Genomic DNA, 26,744 nt, shown 5'->3' with positions numbered 1-26,744 from the left:
CGACATGAAATGACTCAATACTTTATTATTACGACCAGCAATAGTTAGAATGTCTAAAAATTGGTAACAAAGGTTCGTATAATAAAAATAATCCAAATACTGTGAAATACTTGTGATTGATTGATCGAAAATTCGAAACGTGTGCTCCAAATGGCGGCAATAGGAATAGATTCAAATTGAGCTAAGCACCATATGTGCGTTATCCGTATAGATTGGGATCATAAAAAAATAAAAAGATGTTTATCGATGGCAAAGTTCATATCTTTTGCTTTTAATTAGATATACATTTGCAAGAAGATAAAGAAATAGAATTTTCGTTGACTAGTATTTCCAAGACGCAAAATTAAAAAAAATCCACCATCCGCGATTTATACTTGCATCGATTTTGGATATTTTATAATTACATACCTAACTAAAAATCAAACTGCCGTGATAATAGAAGTATATTTGCTGTTCTCTTTTATTCCGTCGCACCGAAAAATCTTTTTTTCTTTCTTTTTGTGCATATGCTAGCGGGCTTAAACATTCTCGCTTTGATACGGGTGCAAAGTTAAAGAGTTTCCGAGGTGTTATCCGAAGTTGAAAGCGCTCGGCTCCGGTGCTTCAGAAATTTTAAAGCACCCGACCCGAGTGTTTTGCGAAGCATCTAAGCACCGGATCGAAAATTTAACACCGCCACCGACACAGGTGCTTCGTTTATCGTGCATCGGTGCTTCGCATCGAGCACTGGCTTGGGGTGCTCATTTCAATACACTCGGTTGCGGTGGTAAAATGCAGCACGCGGTGCCGTGGCGTGTTTGGACATACCTGTCTAAAGTAGTAACTCTTAACCGTTTTACCCCAAAGTAGTATTTCTTATGTATAAAAGGCTTGATTGAATATAGTTAGAATTATCGGCGCATGAAGCGTGTGTATTCGTTTTACCAACATTCATCTCATAACTCAACTGTGACGTTAAATGTAGTTCTACATTTCAGAAAGAGGCTAAACGCGACTGATTAAATGTATTAATTCTTATATAAGAATCATCCGGAGAATCGGTTTAAGATAGTTAGAATGCCCGCACGAAACGTGTGCTTCCGGTTTTCCCCCACTTTCCTTAACTCTAGTTTAAAGTGAATCTGAACACTACTTTCGGGAAGATGACTGAGTGTGTCATATCAAAAGCAATATTCTTATTAATGAATAGCCGAGAAGTTGGTTGCAGATAGTAAGAATAAAAGTTAAAACCTTTGCGGTACTAGTATAGTTTTTCTCATTAACTTTTGTACTTTAATCGGCTCTAACTCGGTCAAATTTCAACCAATTTTGATGTACCAGGTTTTATTGGATCGAGAATTTATTGTAGTTTTAGTGGCCAAAATATAGGGTTTGTATGCCTATAATGGACCCTTTGCGTATTATGGACCCCCTCACGCTTTTTTTGTCAATTATTTCTCATTAATAACTGTTTTTAACGTATACTGTTGGTCACAGGACAGTTTTAAGACTTAGACAGAAATTAGAATGTGTTTTTTCACCATAATTCATTTTAAAATTGATATTTGCACTCAATTTCAATCCAGTGCAGCATGACACAGGGTTTGTAAGTAATTGTTTTACTACTATAAAAAGAATACTTCGCTCTGATGTAAATAAACTACGCGTGAAAAATATATTGTTTTACTGGTTAATACCTAACACTAACACAATCTTTTGCGATGTAGATCTAACAAACTAAAAAAAATTAAAATTTATATTGAAATTCTGGGAGTCCATTATGGGAACAAGTGAAACTAGGTATCTGCGCATTATGGACCCCTGACACATTAATATAACTAGAAACTTGTAATATCAACTAATAGAATTAAAAAGAGTTTTCAACATTCTGAGGATTCAGTATAAGATTGATTGAAACCATCGAATTGAAAATTTTGCAGCTTCTCAGTATTGGATCAACAAAAATTGTGGTTTCTACACCAATCAATAGACAAAAACTAATAACAGTAGGTACAAATACATGAAGGCTGCCAAGCAAAAGTTCATTCGAGTGACTAGAACCATGTTCTATCAAAAAAAGCATGCAGGCAATTTGATGTATCACGCTCTACTGTGAAGTATCGCGGATTATATGGAAAAACTGGCCTGAAGGAACAAGAAAAGGTCCACGCTTCCCACCATAGAAGAAAATAAAATAGTGACATGGATAACCCGAAAAGATTACCTAATAACCACGAAAAAATTAAATTCTGGAGTAATACTTTAGCAAGTTGGTCGTGCACAGATTTGCAGAATGATTGCAATTTATTCACTAATATCCTTCTATTGAAAAGTAATATAATAAATATATTGATTTAGAAAAAAGATGGTGCTAAACGTTCAAGAAGCTTTACTAAAATTTGATTATACGGAATACTAAAATAAATACCGTAAAATGAAGCATTGATTACTGTTTCGAATAACTTTCTTGAAATCAACGAGCTGTAATTAATTTCATTTTTAAAATAAGATAATATAGTTCGAAATCTTGTATATATTGCATATATCCAGGCAATTTCATGTCCATTATTGTTACGTCCCAAAATAAAACAAAACTAAAGATACAAAGTACTTTTATCGAACTTTTTCAGGAAAATAGTAGAAATTAAATAGTTGGGGATTAAATCATGTAAACCATGGGCCCTGTCAGCTAAAATACTTACGGTTTCTTCAAAACGCTTCAGATATAGCTATACATGAATGTAGAAGCAATTGTATGAACTGATCAAAATGATGCACGAATTTGTGTCGTTTTTAATTTGTATTTGGTATGTTAAAATATTATTAAATGACAAAATATTCGTTGTCTTTGGACACTGAACATGTTTAGAGCCGACTCGTTAATATTGCAAATGCTTTACACCACTGTATTGTTGATGGATTGTCATAATTCGACCACCAATCAATTCAGACAATTGCCAATTACAATTTTCGCAAACTTGTGTAAGACTTTCTATAATGCAGACCTCATCACCTTACTCATAAGCGTCATTAAAATCACATCGCTTGATATAAAAGTCATGTTTGCCTTTGAAATCAGCATCAGATCAATTAAAAATTTAATTCATTAGTCAAAGGTTTCGAGTGCCATTGAAATATTTAATGAAAGGAAAGAATAACAAGATTTTGTTATTTTTTATGCTTTATATTTTTCTTATAATGCTGTGCTAAAATGACTCTTAGTATTACCAGAAAACTGAAAAAATACAATTTTATGTATTAATTGTTGGATATGCATATAATGGACCCGGGTCCATAATGCGCATATTCGACCCTGGGTCCATAATAGGAAAACGGGTCCATTATAGGGATATGGATACCAGTTCAAAATATCGAATTTTACTAAAGGAATCAAGTTGAAATGCTTTAAATTTGCATTATATTGTTTGAAAGACTTGGTATCATCAATTGATAGAATATTACATTAGAAGTACAACTAGATTTATCCAAATTCTTTGAAATTGTTAGCACCGTCTACTGCGGGGTCCATTACTAGCACATTAACCCTAGTTCCGGAATTATTTCGGATTCTGTTGGGGTAATAGATTATTTAGGAACTAAGTAAAATAATTATTTTGGACAAATTAGTGATTTAGCAACATTCTGACAGCATTTTTTCAAATAAAAGCCGTCAAACGACTAAATAAAAGTTCTAAGAACCACTTGGATAGAATCTGGCAATGTTCCGGATCAGATGACCCGGACAATGTGGCCACTTACCGACCTAAACGTGTGCTATATAGTTCATCTTAACTAACTCGATCGATTTAGAATTCATTTACTAGTTAGAACAGTTCCACTGTCAAATGTAGAAATACTAAAGCGTAATGTTAATATGAGCTAAGAAATAATGAAAGTTTGGGAGTGATTTCTTTGTAAAGGAACAAGACAATCATTTTTTATACTACCGATTCTTAGCGCGCACTATTGTCAATGTCACATATAACCTAAAGATGACCAAATAATTTAGTCTGCTGTATCAGATTGATAACTAAAAGACAGTGGATTGATTGTCAGAACTAAATTAGCCGTGAAATTTAATGATCTTACCCATTAATCAACTGTTAACTGTCATATTTAATCATATGTTAATTAGTGATCCGTCTTTCAACTTGATGACAGATGCGATCTATACAAGCATCGACTTCCATCAAATAGTAACCTCCAATCTATCGTCAGAGCAAAACAGCTAGGAATGGAGTACGCATAGGTAACTGGTCATCAGAGTGACCGGCATTTTTTTCCGCTGCTAAACGAAGTCAAACAACCTTAGGTACACTATGGGGTAGTTAACCACGACTAGATCAACCAGACATAGGACGAACGGCGCACTAATTACACACTTTTTGAGCAAGCAGCTCACCAACGCACGGGTAGCGGTTTCGGGTTCGACAGCACATGCTCTGTTCCGATCTGCTGCGAGGTGCAAAGGAAATTTAATTTAAACGTTTATTAAGCTGCTGTGGGTTCTATTAGGGCTTTTCATTAGGCTTCAATTTGAGTGGTCTGTAATTTTTCAACATCACGCATTGACGCGGTGGTGGCGGTCTCGTCAACTATAGTAAATGGATCTCACATGAATGGAGCTCTGCCATTTAAATGGATGAATACTGCCGTAGAACTGTACTTCTAGTAGATAATGGAGGTTCCTACGAAGACTTAAAAATCATTGTGCTTTAAAAATTAAACGTGAATAAATAACGTTTTATATTATCTATATTTACATTCATAGTGAGTTTTGCTGGAATATTAAGAAAGTTTTTGTTCACATGTAACTATTCAAACAACGGAGAATGATCACCGGACCGGAATAAAACATTGACTGGTATGAACCGGGAAAAGGGCATGCGAAAAAAACCCTCTTACAATGTAATTTCAGTTTTATGCAAAGGCCAATCCTAGTGCTGGTGAGACACAAATTTGTGCTCAAAATCGTATAGCTCATGAATTATGTTATCGTACATGACATGAATTATGTAATCGTTCGATTGGACTGAGTTATGCAACATTAGTTTTAAGTATCAATAAGTATAGTAAAATTGTTCATATGGTATGTGCCAGTAGCATATTGTTTTTTGTGTATATTAGAATAACAAGAAAATAAAGACTCTCATCGACCCACCCTTGAGTCGACTTCTAGGCAGACCGGAACCATCCGCTCCAAATTTTAACAAACCTCGACAAACATATGATTATGGCTTAAAAGCCAACTGTCAAAATTCACGTTGAAAGGAAATTCCGGACAAACCGTTACTCGCCAATCACAGATACCGTAAACCGGGGTGACTTTGATCATCGGGGTGACTTTTATCAATCAAAACTTTTTTCGTAGATTACTTATTTAACTAGAATACTCTACCTAATCATTCCCATTTGAATTAAGTTTTACTCTAAGCTTATAAAGTAGTGTTTTGTTATACTTTTTGAGTATATTGTTCGATTTTTGAGCACAAATTCACAAAAATCCAAAATTTTACTTTACCTTATTTTGACGAAGCTTCGTAAAGTGTCTATTTTTAAACAACAAATAAATCTTAGATTTTGGCAAGAATAGTAAATTCCAAGCGAGTTTTTATTTTTATTAAGAGTCGGATATACTAAATCGATTGTTATTAGCTTGCTTATTTTTAAAACATTTTTTTGTTAAACTATTTCGCAATTTTTTCGAATTTTTTCAAGCTTAAATTCGCAATATTTTTTTATATTCCATTCTCTAACGTGTTAAAATGGATGAAACTCTGTCAATTGTTAAATCGCTGAAATAAAACAAATTTAGTGTTTAAACACGTTTTTAGAATCTGTTATTCAAGTTGAACTCAAATTATACGAATTTTTGTCACTCGAATTTTACAGTATATTGAAATGCATTGTACAATACGAATTGACATCTATTTAACAATGAGTATCATTTCAGAATTAGCTTAAACATTTAAATGAAAAACATTGTTTTCAAGAACTCAGTGTGGGTGAACATACAGGTTACCAATGTCACCCCGGAATACGAAAACGGACTTCAAATTGTAATGATTTTTGAAAAAAATAGTAGTAAGCGGACAATTTCAGGAAAAATCATCCAATCTTGTTCGTCATACATCAGTACATGGTTTAAAAATATTAAACTTGAATAAAATGTGCTACGCCGAAAAATATGTAATGATTACTTCGAAAAATGATCAATGTCACCCCGGTTTACGGTATTGATAGTAAACAAAAGAGAAAAGTTTTCTCTTTCATTAACTGCTATGAACTGTGTTTAGCCAGTAACGGTTTGTCCGAAATTTGCATTCAAAGAGAAATTTGACACTTGGCTTTTAAGCCGTAATCATATGTTTGTCGAGAAATTTTCCTACCGATGTTAATTCGACATTTTTTTGGTTCAGTGTATATTCACTGATTACAGCGCAAATTCGTTAGTTGGGTCACGACTGCGCCCAACTAGCGAATCGTATCCGTTAATTGGGGCAACTGACAGCTGACAAAAATTACCCAAGGGAAACGCTGATTTTTTGTTTTCTTTCATAAAAAATAAACAGAAATATTTTACAATTCACAAAAGTTTCCTTCCAGTTTAAAGTTGTTGTTTTTTGTGACAAAGTATGTCATTAGTGTTCTTTTTGCCATCAGTTATTTTTTGATAAATTCCTTCACATAAAACAGGAAATGGATACACCGTCGGGAAAAAGCCGATAAAGCACAAACATACTACGTTGTTACTAGCTAAAAAAGATTGGATAATGTGATTGAATACATCAGAGATGACCTTCAAACTAATTGATGTTGAATGGAAGAAGCGAAATATTTAACACATTTATTTCACTAAAGTCATTCCGAAATATGAATTCAAAAAATAAAATTCCATTGAATTTCAAAGTATGTTTTTTTTTTCTGGATCGCCACAGAAATCAACCAATGAACCCCCTGAAATCAATGACATTCAAACGTCAATCAGTTTTTGACTTTCAGTTTTGACATAAGAGTGTCTTTTAGTTGGGGCATGCCCCAACTAGCGAACACCCAACTAACGAACAGCCCAACTAGCGAACACCCAACTAACGAATTTGTGCTGTAGTTGTTTGTATTAGGCAATCCATTAGACGTTTGTTTGACAATGCAGCGGTGAGTTCTGTAAACAAGTCTACTCCTGCGAACAGAAAAACTCGTCCGACAAACAACTTTCGTAAGTTCGGTTCGTTTGATGTTGGATCGAATCAACGATATTGTCGGACGTCGCATCCCTCGGAGTAACGTCAGAATAAGTAAAGAAGAAGTAATCAGCTGATCAGAAACGTCTCATGGATTGCCTAATTGATCGCTTCAGTTTTTTTTGTTATTTGACGTGATTTGTGCCGTTTAATCGTTGTTTATTGTATCAGTCGGTAGAAAATTTTAATTTTGCACTTGATATCGTGAAGTTTTCCTGTTTGTTTTTGTGTCCTTTTGTGATAAATTCAGTGAAAAATCGAGATGAAGATGAGATGAGAAATGAAAATATCACTGCGCAAAAACCGTCAAATCGGACGACGACTTTATCGAATGCATGAGATTTTGCAAAAATATGGTGCATATGCGGGAAACAATTCAACAAGCCGTTCTTGAAAAAGCTTGATGAAAATCCAAATTTATTTTGTATGTGTAATGAATGTGTCAAGCTGATGAAGTATGCTCGCTTTCGCGATACCGTTTCTTCACTTGGATGTGTTATTGCTGCTTTCGCTGGTAAAACGGATGACGTCTCAACTAAAGACCGAGTTAATAAACTAATCAGCAAATTTCAAGCCTCGCCAGAAAGGTTTCAACAGCTACTCCAGTCCGGACAAATTCCGGAACCTCTCGACCACCTCAGAAACGTCGTCGCGAGTATCCTTCAAAGTTGGAGTTCACCCAAAGTACCGTGATGCAGCTCTTAACCCTGAAACATGGCCGCAAGGCATATTGTTCAGGGAATTCGAAGATAACCGTAACCAGTAGATTTGGTGCCCGCCGACTAATTTTACTCCTCCTTCAGAAATCGCATGTACTCCGCTAATCCAACCCAGTCCATCAACCCTAAAGAGGATTCCGCAACAATTGGCAATGCCACTATACCAAGCTGCACCGCCAGTAATTTGCCTTTTCCGATATCTTGTGACCAGATGTTAACCATTTCTCTCGCCGACAACGATCGTCGCATTGTGGGGCACGACGCAGTTGATTCGCTCTCTACTGAACCTGATCCGTCATCCAATAACATCGAGATTTACTACCAGATAGTTTGGTAGCTTAAATTCATCAACAGGCAGCTATTTGCTCGAGACCACAGGCTGCTGTTATGACGTCGTCGCCTTTATTGAAACGTGGCTCGACAACCGTACTCTGTCTCGCCAACATTCGATGTCTTCCGCTGTGACCGTAATGCCCTCAACAGACACAAGACATCAGGTGGGAGGGGGGAGGGGGGGAGGGTACTCATCGCCGTTCGCCATGGTATAAAAGTCCGAGTGATCAACGATGAGCGGCGGGCGAGCTCCGATCAAGTGTGGATATCAGTGAAACTTGCCGATCGCAATCTATGCCTGTGTGTCGTGTACTTTCCACCTGACAGAACTCGTGATTACAGCCTGAGCGATGTACATCATTCCTCCGTTTCTTTCATCACCTCGATCGCTGCCTTGTCTGATGATATTGTTATACTGGGCGACTTCAACTTACCTGGATTGACGTGGTGCCAGGCAAATAGTGGATTTCTACGATTGGATATCGAAAAAAATGAATTTTGAAGACGTCACAAGCTCTATCATCTACGATTTTAAAAACGCTGGCTACGACAGCATCGTTAGCACGCTGTTGAATATAAACTGGAACGAAAATCTTAACAACGACGACGCGAACGAAGCAGCGATGACGTTTTCTAATATTATTGACTACCTAATCGACCGTCATGTGTCCAAAGGAACAATCAATACCAATCACTACCATCCCTGGCAATCAACCGTCCTTAGACGATTAAAAACTGTCAAACTGCATTTAAAAAATTCTAGAAACATAAGACACTTGCATTACGCAACCACTACATTCAACTCAATGATGAATACAAACAGCAAGGCATGCACGCAGACGCGCCTTTTTTAGACATCAGCGAAACGTCGAGTGTCAACTGAAATCTAAGCCTAAGACGTTTTGGAAATATGTGAACGAGCAGCGAAAAGAATCCGGGTTACCATCTTGTATGCCATTAATAGAGTTTTAGGTTACCATCTTGTTTTAGGCACCGACACTAAGGGAATTTGCCAACTGTTCTCCGACAAATTCCCAAGCGTTTTTTTCCGACGAGAGCCTTCCACCTCAACAAGTCGCTGCCGCCGCCAATCTAACTCTTACTCTCGGACGAATTTGCGTCGATAATGCCGCCATTCTTGCTGCAAAATCCAAGCTGAAAGCATCTAGTTCTCTGGGCCCAGATCGCGTTCCCTCGATTTTTCTCAAAAAGTGCATCAGCGGGCTTATTGTACCACTTCGGCGAGTTTTTGTGCTATCACTCACTACTGGAACATTCCCTTCTTGCTGGAAAGTAGCGCACATGTTTCCAGTTCATAAAAAAGGAAACAAATCGAACATTGACAACTATCGGGGAATCACGTGTTTAAGTGCTGCAAAACTATTCAAGCTGATTGTTACCTCTTTTCTTTCACTGTAAACACTGCGTTGCAGACGACCAACACGGTTTTATGCCGAAAAAATCGACAGCGACCAACCTGTTTTTGTTCACAACATATGTACTCGATGGATTCGCAGACGGATTGCAAACCGATGCTATTTACATGGATCTATCAGCGGGCTTCGACAAAATCAATTATGATATTGCAATAGCGAAGCTGAACAAACTTAGTATTCATGGACAACTGCACTGGTTTCGTTCCTACCTCGATGGAAGGCAACTCTAAATCAGCATTAAGGACTGTCTATCTGCACCATTCTTCGCTACATCCGGCATCCCCCAAGGAAGCAATTGCGGTCCAGTGATATTCCCTCTCTACTTTAATGACGTCAACATCAAATTACAAGGACCCCGCCTTTCTTTCGCCGATGACATGAATTTTTTCTACAAATGCGGGATAAAATCAATGCAGAGTTTCTTGAGAGTAAACTGGAGAGCTTTAGTACGTGGTGTGATCTAAACAGAATGGTTTTAAACCCGAGGTCATCATCGATTCGGCACTAACGTTCAAACCGCATACATCATCCATTATGGATAAGGCATCACGACAGCTTGGGTTCATCTTTCGAATAGCGAAAAACTTTAGGAACGTAAACTGTTTAAAATCACTATTGCGCGCTGGTTCGCAAGACATTATAATATTGTTCAGCTGTTTGGAACCCCTACTATCAGAATGACGTTGACAGAATCGAGGCCGTCCAACGCCGGTTGATACGCTTTGCACTCCGACATCTTCCTTGGCAAAACAGATTTCAGCTGCCGAGCTACGAAATCTGTTGTCAGTTAATACAGCTCGATACTCTAAGCATCCGGAGGGGCTGCTCTTGAGCCATGTTCGTCTCGAACTTACTGTCTTCCAGGGTGGATTGCCCTATAATCGTTGGACGCCTGGATCTTCAAGCTCACGTGCGAGCTCTACGCAATAACTGTCTTCTGCGAGTCCCGTTCAGGAGATCGGACTTCGGCGTGTTTTTAACAATCTAGCGACGGCTTTTGACTTCAACCTGACGAGGAATTCGATAAAAACCAAAATAATGTCTATTCTAAAATGTAAATAGGTTAAGCAACCATCATTATTGGAGCCAAGGGGTTGGTGACGGTACAACAAATAAATAAATAAATAAATAATCGCCAGTATTCTATGTAAATCAGATTCCAGTTTCAAACAATCAAATTAGATTTAACAAACAATTTACATGGATAATACCCACTAACTCGCATTTTCATAGCTAGGTAGCACAGTATACATAAGATTAACACTGCGAATCAGAATAAGAAAGACAACGCCTGGTCTCTGGGTTCGTTGGGATTGTGTATTTCTACCAATTTTTTTGGGTTGTGTTAAATAATATACTCGGAAGGATTTTAATATATACTGTGACTTCCCTTTTTCCTAGAAAGCTGGAGTTCCAGAAATTTAAGAAATGTTGAAATGTAAAAGATATGGTATAAATTTTATCTGTGATTCATAGATGATATGAAAACTAGATATCATTACGGAACTTTCATTTTAATTTGATGTCTTTATTGATCGCAACACAATATCGCGTGATTGACCCCATTCAGCAACAACTTATCAACATGCACAAGTTCTGACATGCTTCCCAAAGAAAACAGGATACGATAACAGATACTGCTACTGCTTCACACTCGCATAATTTAAACGTTCTCAATGATGTATTACTATAGGTATATGTATGTTATGAGTAAGCATGATTCCGAAGCTGAGTGCTCTGTTATTTTCACTTATTGTATTAATGGTATTCCACCGTACTGCTTGCTAGGTACCTACGAATAGAGTCTGTGCGGTGCACAGCCAGACGGCAACTATCTGTTGGAAATAAAATCGTATGTCAATATAAAACGCAGTCTCACTCGAGTAGTTGATAAATTCCTTTCGAAAGGCCAAGGTTTGTCATATTTTAATATACAAAATTTCTGAGGCAACATACAAAAGGAGCAATAAGAGTACATACATTCATTCCAGATCCCTATTAGTGACGGCAAAGCTTTCGGTCTAGCCATCTGATCTGTAATAAAGTAGTAATTAGTATTAGTATTCAACCACAATTTCTGGCTGCTCAAGCATTCGATTCGATGCCGATCAACATTGAACTTGAACCGACACGTCCATCTGCTTACGTACATGGTAAACGGGCAGTATACTTTACAGCTGTAAATGGGCAACGTGCTGAATGTGCTGTGACAGGACCGGTATACAAACCTCCCGCGATAAGAAAGGATGTGACAATCGATGCGGAAAGCACATTGAGGGATACATGTATTCTTCGTACGTGATCATGGCACGCGACGTTTAGATCGAGCCAAGATGCGCAATTATTTTTTACTGTTGACCCAACGCAACAGTGTAAGATGATTGGCATGCTATTGTTTGAAAAAATTGATAAATGGCTTAGATGTGCAACCGCTTTGATAAAAATGGCTTGTATTGTCCAAAGCCACAGCATATAAGGGATATCTTCCTTCTGACGTATATTGGTCATTCTTATTGCAACTAAATCGTTGATTTAGGTATATACAAAGAAAAGTTTTCTCTTTCAACAGTGCGGTGTATAGTCAGACCGCCCAACAAATTATCCCATGAACATTCATTCTCGAAATACTATCATCACGCCAATTCAATCATGCGTTTCCACCTTCACTCTGTCTACAGCATGTCACTACCAGGTACAGGTCGGTCGTGTATCGGGAAATGTGCTATTATAGCTGTACACAAACGTGATTGTCATGCATGTCACAAAGTAAAACATGCTTTGAATAATGCACATTAGCGTGTAACAGCTCCATTGCGAATAACCTGTGCAGTGTACTTACACACAATTCAGCTTTATGGTTTCTGTTACACCCATCAGAATCTAACAGCATGCATATGTACCTATGATATATGTTTCGACGAGCCTATTGAAACTTGTTGAATGTTGAGGCTATGGTAGATCAATGAGCAAACGAGGAATCTCCGATTGTCGTCAGTAGGTGAATAATACACGTATACAAAAGGGCTCATGACTCGGCACAGTTTTGTATGTTAACGGATAGCTGTTGATTTTTTGTTTTGTATTCACTGAATAAACGCCAGTGTCAAGCTTGATTTCTAAAGGTACTTAGAGATAAAAGTTTTAGTGAGTCAAGGATGACTGTTGACGTTCAATTTTTAAATGTAGGCTCCATTTGATAGAAAACATAACGTTCGCACCGTACCACCAGAGAATGGAAACGTTTTGTTATATTCTAATGCAATGTGGTTTATTAATGCGGTGAACTGTTTTACTAGGGTGACCATATCAGGCTTGTAAAAACCCAGGATAGCCTAAACGAGACCTCCCCTACACCTTTATTAAACGAACACTTTCTGGTCTCGCAGCTAGAACTCTATTAGAATGTCTCTCGTGAGCATTCCATCACCGAGCACATCTTCGGATTTACTAACATGCTATACCACAATCAACGAAATTTTCCGGATGTTTTTGAAGAAATTGATTGAGTGGATGAGACGATATATTTTAGGCGACGGACCGACAAGGAGTCTTCAGTACTAAAAGCATGTCATTGAAGTACAGCAGGAACATTAATAGTCCCAAGTTACATTCTTGTGCTATTACTGATGTAGAAGTGAATTTGGGTGTCTAGCAATTTCCAATAACAACAATTTGTGAGCTAGAATCCAAACAACTGCAAAAATTACCGTTGATTCCGAAATTCTCCATTTAAAGGATTGCTATATTATACTACACTCTACCAAAAGCGGCAAATAGGTCGGTGCAAATAATATCAGCTTGAGCGGTGTTCCATACTCCTTGTTATCTCTCCGGAAGTCGCGCTAATGGCTTACTGAACGAGCAGCCGCTGATACTCTTGGACAGTTTCGCTAGATTTTCAGAGCGGCGTGCACTCAGTGCACTAGCGCGAGTTGCAGTTTGTCGATTAGGTACTGCTTGCATTGATCTTGAAGTTGTTCCATAATCACTAACTCGGGAAAAGCGGCCAATGAAGTAATTATTGTCTCGATATTTCCTTTCTCGGATTTCCAGCAGTATGGAAAAAGGCCACTGGCAAGGGATGTTCGAAAGAGGAATAAAAAACGATTTAAGCCTAGAAGATCCTCTGGAAATCATAGTTTCATCGACATCGATTGGCCCACAAATAAAAATTTTCTCTGTTTTTTAATGTTATTAAAAAAAACTTAACGTTAGTAGCTAGAAATGTTAACCATATTTGTTACTAAATCCTATTATGTCTTTGTATCTGTCCTGCATGAAGCGACGGATCTTGTATCATCCTGCATTTTTTCTGAAAAAAGTTAGCCACATAGAACTTTTCATTTTTAAACTGACATTTTCAAAAGTAAATAATTTTTTCCAAATTACACGTTTCATACACTTGGCGCAGATTAGTATAAAATAGGTGGATTACTTTGTGGTCTGTGTATTTTTACACCATTCCACATTTACCTCACTACTGAACGCAATACTTAATCCAAGGGATAAATACATTTAGTCTGGAAAAATTTTCACTTTTAAGTGAACTTACACATTATTTTGTCTTTATAGCAAAATCAAAAATTAATTTTTGAAAAAAGTCTATTATTTATTGAATAAATTCACAAAATGTTTTCGGAATCGATTTCTTTGAATCACGTAGATGTGTGTTCATAGCCCAATATTAAAAATCGGATTAGTTTTAATTTTCATTTTGCAGGGTTTGGTGGGACAATGAGAGCGCAAGTCAGTCTAAGGCCGATGATAGGAGAGGTAATGGCAGAATGGTCCATGCAGACCACAAAAACGCCATGGAAGAGAATTAGGGTGTGGGTTGGGGTAGGGTTAATGAATTGATGTATACTTGACGAATAATTGCGCTGCAGAATGTGATGTAAAGCTGCATCGAACAGTACTAATGTTGGCTGTTCAGAAATAAATATAATATGTTTCTCTATAAGGTTCGATAGCAAATGTATGTACACTGAAGTTTTTTTTATGCGGGGATACGTACCGCATAAAAAAATCCGCATAAAAAACCGCATAACTTTGAATATCCGCATAAAAAAGTCGCAAAAAAAACCGCATAAAAAAGACTTCAGTGTATTTTGTGATTATGTGATGCCTATTTAAAAGTGTTAAAAAGTTCATTTTACTACACGGGTGCGTTTCGGCTTCGCCTCATCAGAAACCGACACTAACTTTTTGTCGGAATAGATTAGCGCCGGCTTGACTAAAACACACTTTGCGTTTCAATCGAACGACTGATCAAACGTGATGTCCCGTCCGAGCAGAAGTTCTGTTTATGCCGATGAGACACAGTAAATCCGAAACATGTCTTGGTTCAGCAGGCCTATGCGAAACCACTACTAATTCATTTTATTCAGTGAGACCGCAACCGTAGATGTGCGTGCGAGATCGCAAAAAGTTCAAACGTTTGTATGTTCACGTGTTTGTCGCGTATGCCACAATGTAACTGTGTGGCCTTATGCATATTCGTGTGTGTTCTTGAATGATCGCGCTAACCGTGAATTTGTTGCTAAGTTTTTAGTGTACGGTTCAGGTACTAGTAGAGAGTTCCCCCATAACAGACTTTCCGGTCACGTTTCCGTGGAATGTGTTTTCTAGTGAATTCATCTTGTTATTGATCCAACTGAAGACATGAGTCTAGGCTATTAAAAACGAGGGCAGGGACTTCCGGACGTAATCGACTCATGATCGCGCGAGTGGTGGGTTGTTGGTGAGATCGCGGGTATGTGTGGATGACTGGATGTGTGGATGAATGCAACACCAACCGGGTCACGTATGTGACCCGGTTGGTGTTATCGCGAAGGCTAGCAGCGTTTGTACGTTTTGAATAAGATACTATGAGTGCTTATTAGGGTGGCGCAAAATGATCATTTTTTCAGCACAGCACTTTTTTTGGTTCTATTTGGGGTCCCAAACAACTGTGCAAAATTTGAGGTCGATTGGTTTTGATCCGGCGTAGCGCATTGCGTTTGAAATTTGTATGGAAACTAGTTTTTGCAATTTCAATTTTACAGACTACAATTCTTCCTGCAGTATGCCTACAAATAGATAGAAGTGTAGTCCAGGATATGCTGAACAACTTTGCCGAAGGATGCATGGTGTTAGAATGTCTCTAAAACAAGTTATAGCTATTCAAAGTACGATAGATCGAATTAATTGCCAAAAATCATTTTTTTTGCCAACACTGCAATGATATATCATATAGCATACCAGAATAACATCATATATTTTAGATTTACCACATTGGTATGTTTGGATGAATTATTCAAAATTCTTAGCTCAATTTTATGGGCGTAGGGCTTTTATATATGGAAATTTGAGCTGAAACAACTGAAATATTGTCGAGTTGGAATGTTCAGATGAATGATTTTAAAACATTTACACAATCCACCAGAGCCCCAATTCAACAACAATTTTTACTTCAGGTCATGGTGCGTATTAAAATGAAATATAATCAGTGCAATCATCTGAAATATCAACTCGACATCAGTTGATTCAGTCTGAAACTTTACTTCCATTTATATAAGTCAATGCAGAAGGATACTTTCGTTTCGTATGTTTCGTTTCATCGTTACTATTATGCATAGGAATTTGTGCAAATGTTTTAAAATAATTCATCTCAACATTCCAACTCGACAATATTTCAGTTATTTCAGTTTGAATTTCTGTATGTTGAAGCCCCCCCCCCCTCACTACGCCCTATTCCTCAATCACCTAGGTCCATGAAATTAAGCCAAGGGTTTTGAATAATTCATCCAAACATACCACTGTGGTAAATCTGAAATATATTATGTTATGGTGGTATGCTATATGATATATCATTGGTACCCCCGCAGTGTTGGCAAAAAAATGATTTTTTAATTCGATCTATCGTACTTAGAATAGCTATAATTTGTTTTAGAGACATTCAAACACTATGCATCCTTCGGCAAAGTTGTTCAGCATATCCTGGACTACGCTTTTATCTAAATGTAGGCATACTGAAGGAAGAATTGTGGTCTGTAAAATTGAAATTGCAAAAACTAATTTCCATACAAATTTCAAACGCAATGCGCTAACGCCGGGTCAAAACCAATCGACCCCAAATTTTGCACAGTTGTTTGGGACCCCAAATGGAACCAAAAAAGTGCTGTGCTCGGTTGATTTGGTTATGATTACGATTTTCCATATATCAATGCCCCACCCTAGTGCTTATGAGAGAATATGCAATTGGTTGTGTTAGTGAGTGTTATTATGAATCTAAGTTAAGACATAGTAATAAAAGGAAAAAGAGCATTCCGAATTAAAAGAAAAAATATGAAGAGATTAAGTAGAAGCATATAGATTGACTGATATTTTTTTGGTATACATGGGTAGTGGAAAAGAAAACTAATAGAAGTAAAACAAAATCAGACCAATGAAGTAGAAGAAAAGAACGGGAGGGACGTATTCAAAGTTGTTTATTTTTTTTGAACATAGCCACTTTATTTGACAATTTTGTTTGCGTGGATGATGCTCCTTCAAGATTACTAGGCACATTTTGAACATTTGACTTAATATGGTCCCAATACTTTGGATAGTTCACTTAAATTTTAAATTTAATACATTGTGCAATTGAATGATGTTTACTTTAGATTTGGGTTTAAATTGGTATGATCCCAATACTTTGGCTAATTGACTTAAGTTATAATGCATTGTGCAAATTGAATGATGTTTAATTTATGGCGTTTTCGTTTTTTCTTGGTGCTACAATGGTGTAGTGCAAAGAAAGAGATAGACTGATTACACCCAAGTTTGAATGAGTGTAGCACCGACTACACCGGTGTAGTGCACTGTCAAAAACGAATATGCCATTAGATTATATGTAATGAACCAACAACCATAAGATACTGCATCAGTCTGGATCTAATTGAATTGACAGCAAAAATAATTCAATCTGCCAGTCGTCAGGGTATCCCTTCGCCTCTATCGCCCATCTGAAGCACGTGCCGTGTTGCTATAGATTCTTGAGACCAACAGAATCCAAAGTCTCCAAGCTACAAATTCCTAATTCGGATATTCAAAGTCGGATTAGTTTTGCCTCTTAAAGACCAGCGAACCAATACTCTTTATGCAACGGAGCTTTTGTATTTACTTCCCGGGACATCCTTCGGGACCAGTCAATTGGTTTAGGCGTTCGCATGTGTCGTGTGAACTTTTCGGATTTTTGTGTGTCTAGTGTTAATTGAAGTACTAGATTAGATACATCGTCTAATTAGACACCCAGTTGGTGCTAGTTACTGACGAGATGAATGCGAAACACAAAAATCAAACTTTTAATTCACTTTCTACATATTTTGATAGTTTATCCTATTAGCAGTCAATAATACAATTTTCTTATTGAATAACTGATATAATTAATTGCCATTTCAAATCAAAATGCTCATAGGAAAATGTGGTTTTCGAAATATTATTAAATTTTGGCAACAAATTATAAATCATGTTTACCTTTGTTTTTGCTACTGCAGGCGGCCACTCCATCCGATGTCATTGGGGGACTGGGCGTTACCGGAATCGACCCGCGGCTGACTCCCGGTCAGGGAGTCATGATTGAAGCCCTAATCACCTTTATCCTGGTGTTCGTTGTTCATGGCGTCTGTGACAATCGTCGTTCCGACATCAAAGGATCCGCTCCACTAGCGATCGGACTATCTATTACTGCCGGTCATCTCAGCGCGGTGAGTACCATTTTCGCTGATTTTACTTTGGATGTTTTTACTTTCGAGTAAACTGTAAAAAATGTGATCCTTTCAGATTAAGTACACGGGTGCTAGCATGAACCCGGCCCGTTCATTTGGGCCCGCCGTTGTGATGGGCAACTGGGTCGATCAGTGGGTGAGTATTGGATTGGTTGACTCCATGATTAGTTTATGTCTTTTTTGTTCACCAAGTTTTACAACCAGTTTGATCTGTTTCTTCGGTTTCATAAAACCAAAGTTTTGATAGAAACTTAATTTTGCTCCTTCCGGTAGTCGCGCTAGTGCACGCTGCTCTTAAAATCTAGCGAAATCGTCTTAGGGCACCAGCGACTGCTCGTTCAATGTGCTATAAGCGCGACTTCCGGACAGCAACGACCTCTTTCGCGGAAAAAATGGTACTTTCCATCGTGATATACACACAATACACATATATTTCCTTTACATTAAGCTTCTTACCCTTGTACAATAGAGGCGCTGTAATATCTGTTGCTTCTCATTTGTATGAGAGAAGGAGAGAGATGTTTTGATATGGAGTTTGCTGTAGATAGACTAACTCAAATTAAAACTTAACAAAAACGACATTAGTTCGCGAAATAATAGTCTGTTGAAATCTTTTATTTATTTCTAGGTATACTGGGTCGGCCCAATTGTCGGGGGCATCCTCGCTGGTGCTATCTATCGTCTGTTCTTCAAAGTAAGAAAAGGTGACGAGGAATCCGGTTCTTATGATTTTTAAATGCTCACAATATCAATCTCGTTATTTTCTTTAACTAAATTTAATCCCCTAGCTGAATTAAATAACCACTAACATGTATTTACTTCCCGATTTTTCTTGTCCCTTTATTTTAGATGAACACTAACAAAGTAGGCCAAGTGACTAACGACGTTCAGTACATATAGTCGCGGGCTAGCCCATCTCCCACATATGTAGTTATCGATAGTACCATAAGTTATCTAATGTGAACAAAAACTAAACAAAATCAGCATCAGCTACTACCATTCATCCCCGTTTAGGAGAAACCAGCCACGGAGAAATGTGCGTACTAACTTGCTAACAAAAAATTAGGAAACCGAAGCAATAAGTGCAAAACGGCAAGCCAGGGAATGTTCCTGTGCTAAAACAAATTCCACCTAAATTACAACGCCAAATTCAAGCAAGATATATTCTAAATCTTAGCGCATCAAAATCTTCTTGCACACTTTATTTGGGAACTAGTAATTGTACTACCCTAAGAATCCTGTTCCTCGCCCATCTGGTAACTTCAACGCCAAAGAATATTATTGCACATTTTCGGATGCTAAGAACCTAACTACACGCTTTCGGAGAGCAGTTTTTGTTAAGTGTATATAATCATCTAATCTTTTGAGTGAGTCTTCCTTGAAAACACAGATTTCACATTCTTAAATCTAACAACAAAATTAGATCTTCTATTTACAACAGTTGCTTTTGTACAGATTCGAAATCTGCTACATTTAACCTGTTTTGTGACGTAAAACACTTGTAAATAAATTACTGTCCTAAATTATCTCTCGCCCTATACATATCTAAATAATCTAAGTTGTAAGCTAAAACTGATCAGGGTGCTGGGTTCGATTAATAAAACTTAGCCTTTTTAATCGATGTACTGGGAAAAATCTAAAATTAATCGTTCAATGATTCATCAAAATCTGCTTTCGATCATTACCTGTTACTAATAACTTCAAATGAAACTCTATTCACACCATAATATGTCTAAAATAGATAATACACCTGTAATATTTTTGTTATGTTGGCAGATGAGAATTTGCGTTTCATATTGTTATTCATTGTTTTCAATTCTTAATTATTATTTAAATCAATTCTGCTACCTATTTTTCCTGAACTGTTATTGAAAATAAAGTAGTGGGATGTATCAGATAGTTGAAACAAATGCAGCTTGAATGGTCTAAATAATTATCGCAAAAGTGCCTTTTACATAGGGTGGTCATGATTTGCAACATACAAAACATTCAATTTTGCAAATGAAGCATGAGATCTCGAAACAATTGCAAAAGATTTTTGAAAGTATGATTTTTGTTAGCGTTGCTGAAGATAGAATTAAGACCCTATTACGATATATCTAAGCTGACCAACTCAGACAGCTCACAATACGTATGTTAGACGTTAACTCAGGTCAGATTTGCATGGTATTCTTCACCGTATTGTTCATCGAAACCTGATCGCAACTGAACAAATTTACAGAATCTATAATAGCTTATGAGAAACCACTTGACCACCTTACTGTCTATGGTACATATGTTTTGTGACTAATGCATGCATATAACTGTATATATAACAATGCTGCGAGTGCGGTGAGAATTTTGCAAAACTTAATCGATTGAATCCCATTTGTATCTTCTTGTATGTATTATATACATTGGAATTTACACACGTTTTTATTTTAAAAAGATATGTTAAATAAAAATCATAAACATAGAAGAGCGCGGTGTTTTCATTGAATAGGATAATATCACAATATATCGTTTTATAGTTTAACGTATATAATCGACGTGCATCATCGTCATTCAACAATCGTGGTGTTTTGAATCATGTCCGAATATAATATTAGATTTCTAAGTGGGATTGCCAATTGCCCGATTCCCTCCAGACATATCCCAGTCAAAAAGGGCAAATTGCTGGCTAACGGGGGGCTATTTGCCAACTCGGATGCGCTAATTGCCCTTCAAATTCAGCAAATTGCCGGCAATTAGGGGGCTATTTCAAATGCAATATTTGGGCGATTCGCGGCCGTCATTTTTTGCCGACCAACCTGCCCCTAAATCGCCCCCAAATCGCCCACGGAACGCGCCATTTAAACGCCCTTAATTGCCTAATGTGAAAATTAAAAATAATGCTTATTTTCGGATTCATTATCTACTCACATATACTTACCAGTATACTAGGTAATGACCACCACATTATAGTAAGAATCAATGGTGAAATTGGTATTGCACTCCAAAACTTACCCCAATCTGACGTTCATTAAGACTCTAGGTCAGAGATCTTGTTCCACTATACTTACACACGATTCCACAATTTCCCACATTCTTTGGCTAAATGAAGTGCACTAGTAAACAAAGTACAAGGGAGAACACACCAATTGTTCAAAAAACAATTTTAAGCTTAAGCCAAACATGAACCGCCATGTTTGAAAAACGCGAGAAACAACCAAGTCCATTTCAGGCGCCAGAAAATTTGTCTAAGTATTGAAATTGCCTTTAAATCGCATTCGCAAATTGCATTTGTTCCGAGGGGCAATTAGCACAGGCGAATTGAGTCAAACGTCAAACTTTTTAAATCGCCTGACCATGCCCGCATGCAAACCCAGCAAGCAGGCTTATAGTTACTATATCCATAGTTAGGCGGACACAAAAACTGGAAAACTGGCAGCTCTTATTTCAGGAAGAAATCACTGGCATCCCATACAAATGTTCAAGATTTAGCTCAATAGCTGCATTGTTACCGTCATGAGTATGAACGTTATATGTACGAATAACAAAACGAATTCTAAGATATGATGTGGTTTCATACTTGTTCGAATAATACTTGGTGTTACAAAAAACATTGTTTATTTTTGATTCTCTACGCTCAATAACACAAGGTAATATAATGATCATCATCATCACAATACCTTTTCCATATATATCCGAAAAGAACATGTTATGTGACGTCATGCTCGATTGGCTCCGCTCAATGTCTTCGCCTAACTATGAATATAGTAACTATAAGCAGGCTATCTTACTTGGTATGTGCACTTTTCTCAAACAAGCCCTATTATTTGTCCTCCAACAATAGCAAAATTTTAAATTCTAGTACACCATGCTCTCTTCTATGTTTTAATCGAATCGATTATTTCAATAAATCAATTATCTTTTAGCAACAATCGATTACAATTAGCAACTTTGTGAAATATAATCGATACACTCAGCGCTCTATTGAGTGTAAGCCCACACTCTCTTAATTAGAAGATTAGTAGGCGAGATCTGATTCGAGACAGTTCATTTTTTCTGTCGACAATTTTTCCCACAATATTTTCTACGATTTTAATAGTTTTTTCATAGTAACACCGGTTTCGAGATTTTAATATCGGTAGTGTTTGGTTGTTTATTCTCGGAAGAAGTGGAGGGACTTTCCGGAAGAGCTGAAGAGGCAAGCGATCCAATACGACAGGCTTTCCGCAACGTTAAAGGAAGGCCCAAGCAAGATATCATAATATAAGAGTGAAGAAGAGTGAAGCCGCCTGGTTTGAATAATTTTGGACCCCAAGTCTGTTTCCGGTTATATTTTATGTTCCATGTAGTTTCTATTTTGTATATTTCTTTGATGGTCAATTGAGTTTTACTGTGTTTTTATTTATTTAAAAACTCCACTAATGGCTTATTAACGTCAGCTTAAATTATGTAAAATATCGGACGGCTGCAATACGCTGATGCAATGAATTCCTGCTTCCATGTCATGGGAGATGATGGGATCATTCATTTCTTGCATCATCTGAATTGTCTGCTTTTCGGACAGTAAATTGTCAGATCCGAATTGAAATTAACATAATTAACAAATGGTATTCGAACTCATCAATTTTCAGTTACCAAAATTATTTCATCTTTCCTTTTGCTGATGAAATAGTATTGAAGCCCATATAAACCCATATACCAAAAGTTATTTTCTGTAACCTTTAACAGCGCAATGTTGTTTAAATCAAAATTGCGAAAACCATCTCAAAATTATCACAGTAACGTATTGACACTGAGATGATTTTCACAAAGTTTGAAAAACAATGGACGCCTTTAAGGATTAAATTCATTAATTTCTTATTTCAGAGAGCGAGAATAGGCGCTTCAACCTAGGCTCATTAGTCAGGGCAAGGTGTAAATACTTCTGTCCCATCCAAAAGGACCAAAGAAGTGATATTAACCTTCTTACCCAAGTCACTCCCAACGATTTAACCCAACCCCCTCTAATCTGAAACGGTAGGTACGCTTGTCCTCGGTTTCATCCACATTCAAGTTTCAAAACGATTCGTTGGTTAAATTGTTCATTAAATGAATAATTCAATTGCCGGATAATATTGAAACATCTTCAAACCCAACTCTGCACAGTAGGCCTGGCCGTTTTAATATTTGCGACATATTATAATATGCTTCAAATATTAATGTAGACATGAAAACACTAAAGTATAACTGCAGTGTTTTCCAGGATGCTTTTCAATACTGGCTGTGTAAGGGTTAGAATAGAATAGAATAAGCCCACACTCTCTAAATTAAATATTTGGTTTGGCAACGACATGTGAAATATTAATCTCCAATTAAATTTTCCATAATTCATATTTTTCATAAAATGTTTATTTGACACGGCATTTGCAAAAGCTTTTTTACGCCGGGGGTTCTTTTTTACGTACCGTAAACCGGGGTGACATTGATCACTTTTTGAAGTAATCATTACATATTTTTAGATGCAACACATTTTTTTCAAGTTTAATATTTTTAAAGCATGTACTGATGTATGGAAAACAAGATTGGATGGTTTTACCTAAAATTCTCCGCTTCCAGCTATTTTTCCAAAAATGCTTTCAAATTGAAGTCCGTTTTCGTATTCCGGGGTGACTTTGATAACCTGCATGTTCACCCACATTAAGTTATTGATGTCAATGTTTTTCATTCAAATGTTTGTTTAAGCAAATTCTGGAAAGATTGGATTGTTAAATAGATGTTAATTGGTATTATACAAAGTATTTCAATATACTATAAAATTGGAGTAATCAAAATTCGTATAATTTGTGTCCAACTAGAATAAAAGATTCTGAAAACCTATAAAATTGCTAAAATTGTTCTATTCAGTGCTTTATCAATGTACACAAAGTTTCATCCATTTTAATACGTTGAACTATTAAACAATAAAAAATATTGCGAATTTTAACTTGAAATAATGTGAAATAATTGCCAACTAGTTTCACAAAAAAATGTATTTAAAATAAGCAAACTCTTAAAAATATTTTTGGCACATCCCACTCTAAAGGAAAATAAAAACTCGCTTGTAATTTATTACTCTTGCTTAAATCTGAGATTTATTTGTTTTATAAAAAATAGACACTTTACGAAGCTTCGTAAAAATAAGGTAAAGTCAAATTTCGGTTTTTTGTAGTTTTTGTACCCAAAAACCGAACAATATACTCAAAAAGTATAACATATCAGTATTTTATAAGTTTTGAGCAAAAATCATTTAAAATTAAAATGTTTCGGCAGACTATTCTGGTTTAATATGCGATCTACGAAAAAAGTTTCGAGTGATCAAAGTCACCCCGATGATCAAAGTCACCCCGGTTTACGGTAATATGTTTCTGTCACATTATATTGTGCCTTGCAGGATAATCGCTCGATATGCGATTATATGAAAGCTCAATTGAGATAGGCGCGTGACAGCCGCATATATAAATTTATAGGCAGCTTTTTCCTTGAAGTTTTCGAAAAGCACACAGCTGGCAGAAAAATAAAGCTCCACTGAAATCTGCTTGCGGAGCAACTCCGGCTATATTTGATGCGCCTTTCAGACGCCCGCAATGTGAGATTTTATTATAAGCGAGACAATAGTAAAAATTCACTTCCTAATGCTAAAGTTCTAGTTTTGAAATTTTCAGTTTTGCATTATAGAATTTTTTTTATTTATTTTGATTATAGATGTTTTAACCTTACGGTCATTCGCCTCTTCGGGTTAGAAAAATCTCTTGTGAAAATTTGCTAAACCTATGTGCGGGGTCGGAACTTGAACCCAGGTGCGCTGCGTACAAGGTAATCTATTTACCAACTACGCTACACGCCCACCTCAGGCATTATAGAACTGTAACAATTATGAATCTAGAACTGTACCACAGAAGTTCTAAAAGTGTTTCAAATGAAGCAACAAAGAAAGCGGCAGCATATACCAGTTTTAATATTTGAAATAATAAAACAAAACGCAGGGTGATTGTTTCTGTTCCAGTTTTGCTTTGAACCTCCTATATAAAAACTCTACTCTACGGAATTTGAACAACATAAACAGAAAAGGAAACCAGCGCTGGATTAATAAATTTCTCTGATATAGTCGTGATTCGCTGGTTGGACACTTTTTAACTGGACCGCTTTTTGTTGGACCTCCGCTAGTTGGACCATTGTCCAACTAAAAAGCATCTGAACGTCAAAATCTCGCGTCAAATTTATTTTGACAATCTTTTATTTATTTATTTCGTCAATCGATGTAGACTACAGATTTCCTTAATTACTAATTGTATATTTCGTGAATTTAGTATAAATGAAACAATTTCGGCTTTTACAGAATCATCCTCTTACGCGTTAGAATTTCTTTTGTGTATGAAATATTGTTTTAGTTTCAGTTTAGACATTGTAAAATCAATTGAGTTGCAATAGTGATTATAAATAGACATCTTTCGATTTATGGGGCAATATTTTGCATAGTTTGTGCGAAAAGGAGTTATGGAAAATATACTTCGATTTCGTAGCTGTCGTGAAGGTGCATAAAAGATCAATTTGGAGAAAATTTCAGCTGAATCGATACGATGCGAAACGATATTATTAATGAATGAGAGCATTGCAAATTCGCGACGCTCCTTTAATGTTTGAATATTGATAAGCAAGCAGCGTGCTTCATAAGATGGCAGAGGGAATACTGTCCATCCTAATTTACGAAGGGCAGATAATAAAAACTGTTTTTGTACCGATTCTATTCGTTCTTCATGTCTGCTTGAAAAAGAGCACCAAATAATACTGCAATATTCCAATATCGACCTAACATATGCAATATATAATGTTTTTATTGTATAAGGATCTTCAAAATGATAGCTAAAGCGTTTTATAAAACTGAGCATGTTGTTAGCTTTGTGTATAATTGTGTTATAATGATCAATAAAAATTAACTATGAAACTAATATAACACCTAAATCCCTAATTCTTCCACATTTTACTACAGTCTGATTTCCTAAGGTAATCTCAACATTCGGTGTTTGTCGTTTTAGACTAAAGGTTATTGAATTACACTTTTTCACGTTCAGTTGTAAGAGGCTTTTTTGACACCACATGTGGAAAATTTGTATTTCGTTTTGAAATGTATTAATATCCTCGGCATTTCTTATCTCCAAATAAAGTTTCATATCGTCCGCATAAATTAGTATTCTCAGTTTTTTGAGAATGAAGGAGATATCGTTCACGTATAAAATAAACAATAGAGGGCCTAAATGAGAGCCTTGTGGAACTCCTGAGGTGACTTTAATTGGATTAGATTGC

At 36.6% G+C, this 26,744-nt stretch overlaps 1 protein-coding gene across 9 annotated transcripts in view; it reads left to right on the top strand.

Moving 5' to 3' along the window:
- LOC131682267 (aquaporin AQPAe.a) overlaps positions 1–20,913 on the top strand; it is a 176,597-nt gene extending 155,684 nt beyond the window's left edge. For 8 of the 9 annotated variants that reach the window (XM_058963632.1, XM_058963629.1, XM_058963628.1 and 5 more), the window contains 3 exons: positions 18,225–18,434; positions 18,511–18,591; positions 19,084–20,913. In XM_058963632.1, coding sequence (XP_058819615.1) covers positions 18,225–18,434; positions 18,511–18,591; positions 19,084–19,191 — 399 coding nt within the window. In that variant the 3' untranslated portion in view covers positions 19,192–20,913. The remainder of the gene's footprint in view (positions 1–18,224; positions 18,435–18,510; positions 18,592–19,083) is intronic. The other variant, XM_058963635.1, reaches the window with a different exon arrangement.
- The last annotated feature ends 5,831 nt before the right edge of the window (positions 20,914–26,744 follow it).

Source organism: Topomyia yanbarensis, chromosome 2, assembly GCF_030247195.1.
Source record: "Topomyia yanbarensis strain Yona2022 chromosome 2, ASM3024719v1, whole genome shotgun sequence".
In the NCBI taxonomy this organism is placed as follows: domain Eukaryota; kingdom Metazoa; phylum Arthropoda; class Insecta; order Diptera; family Culicidae; genus Topomyia; species Topomyia yanbarensis.
Note: the sequence above shows the minus strand (reverse complement) of the source record. Positions and strands in the feature narration are given on the sequence as shown.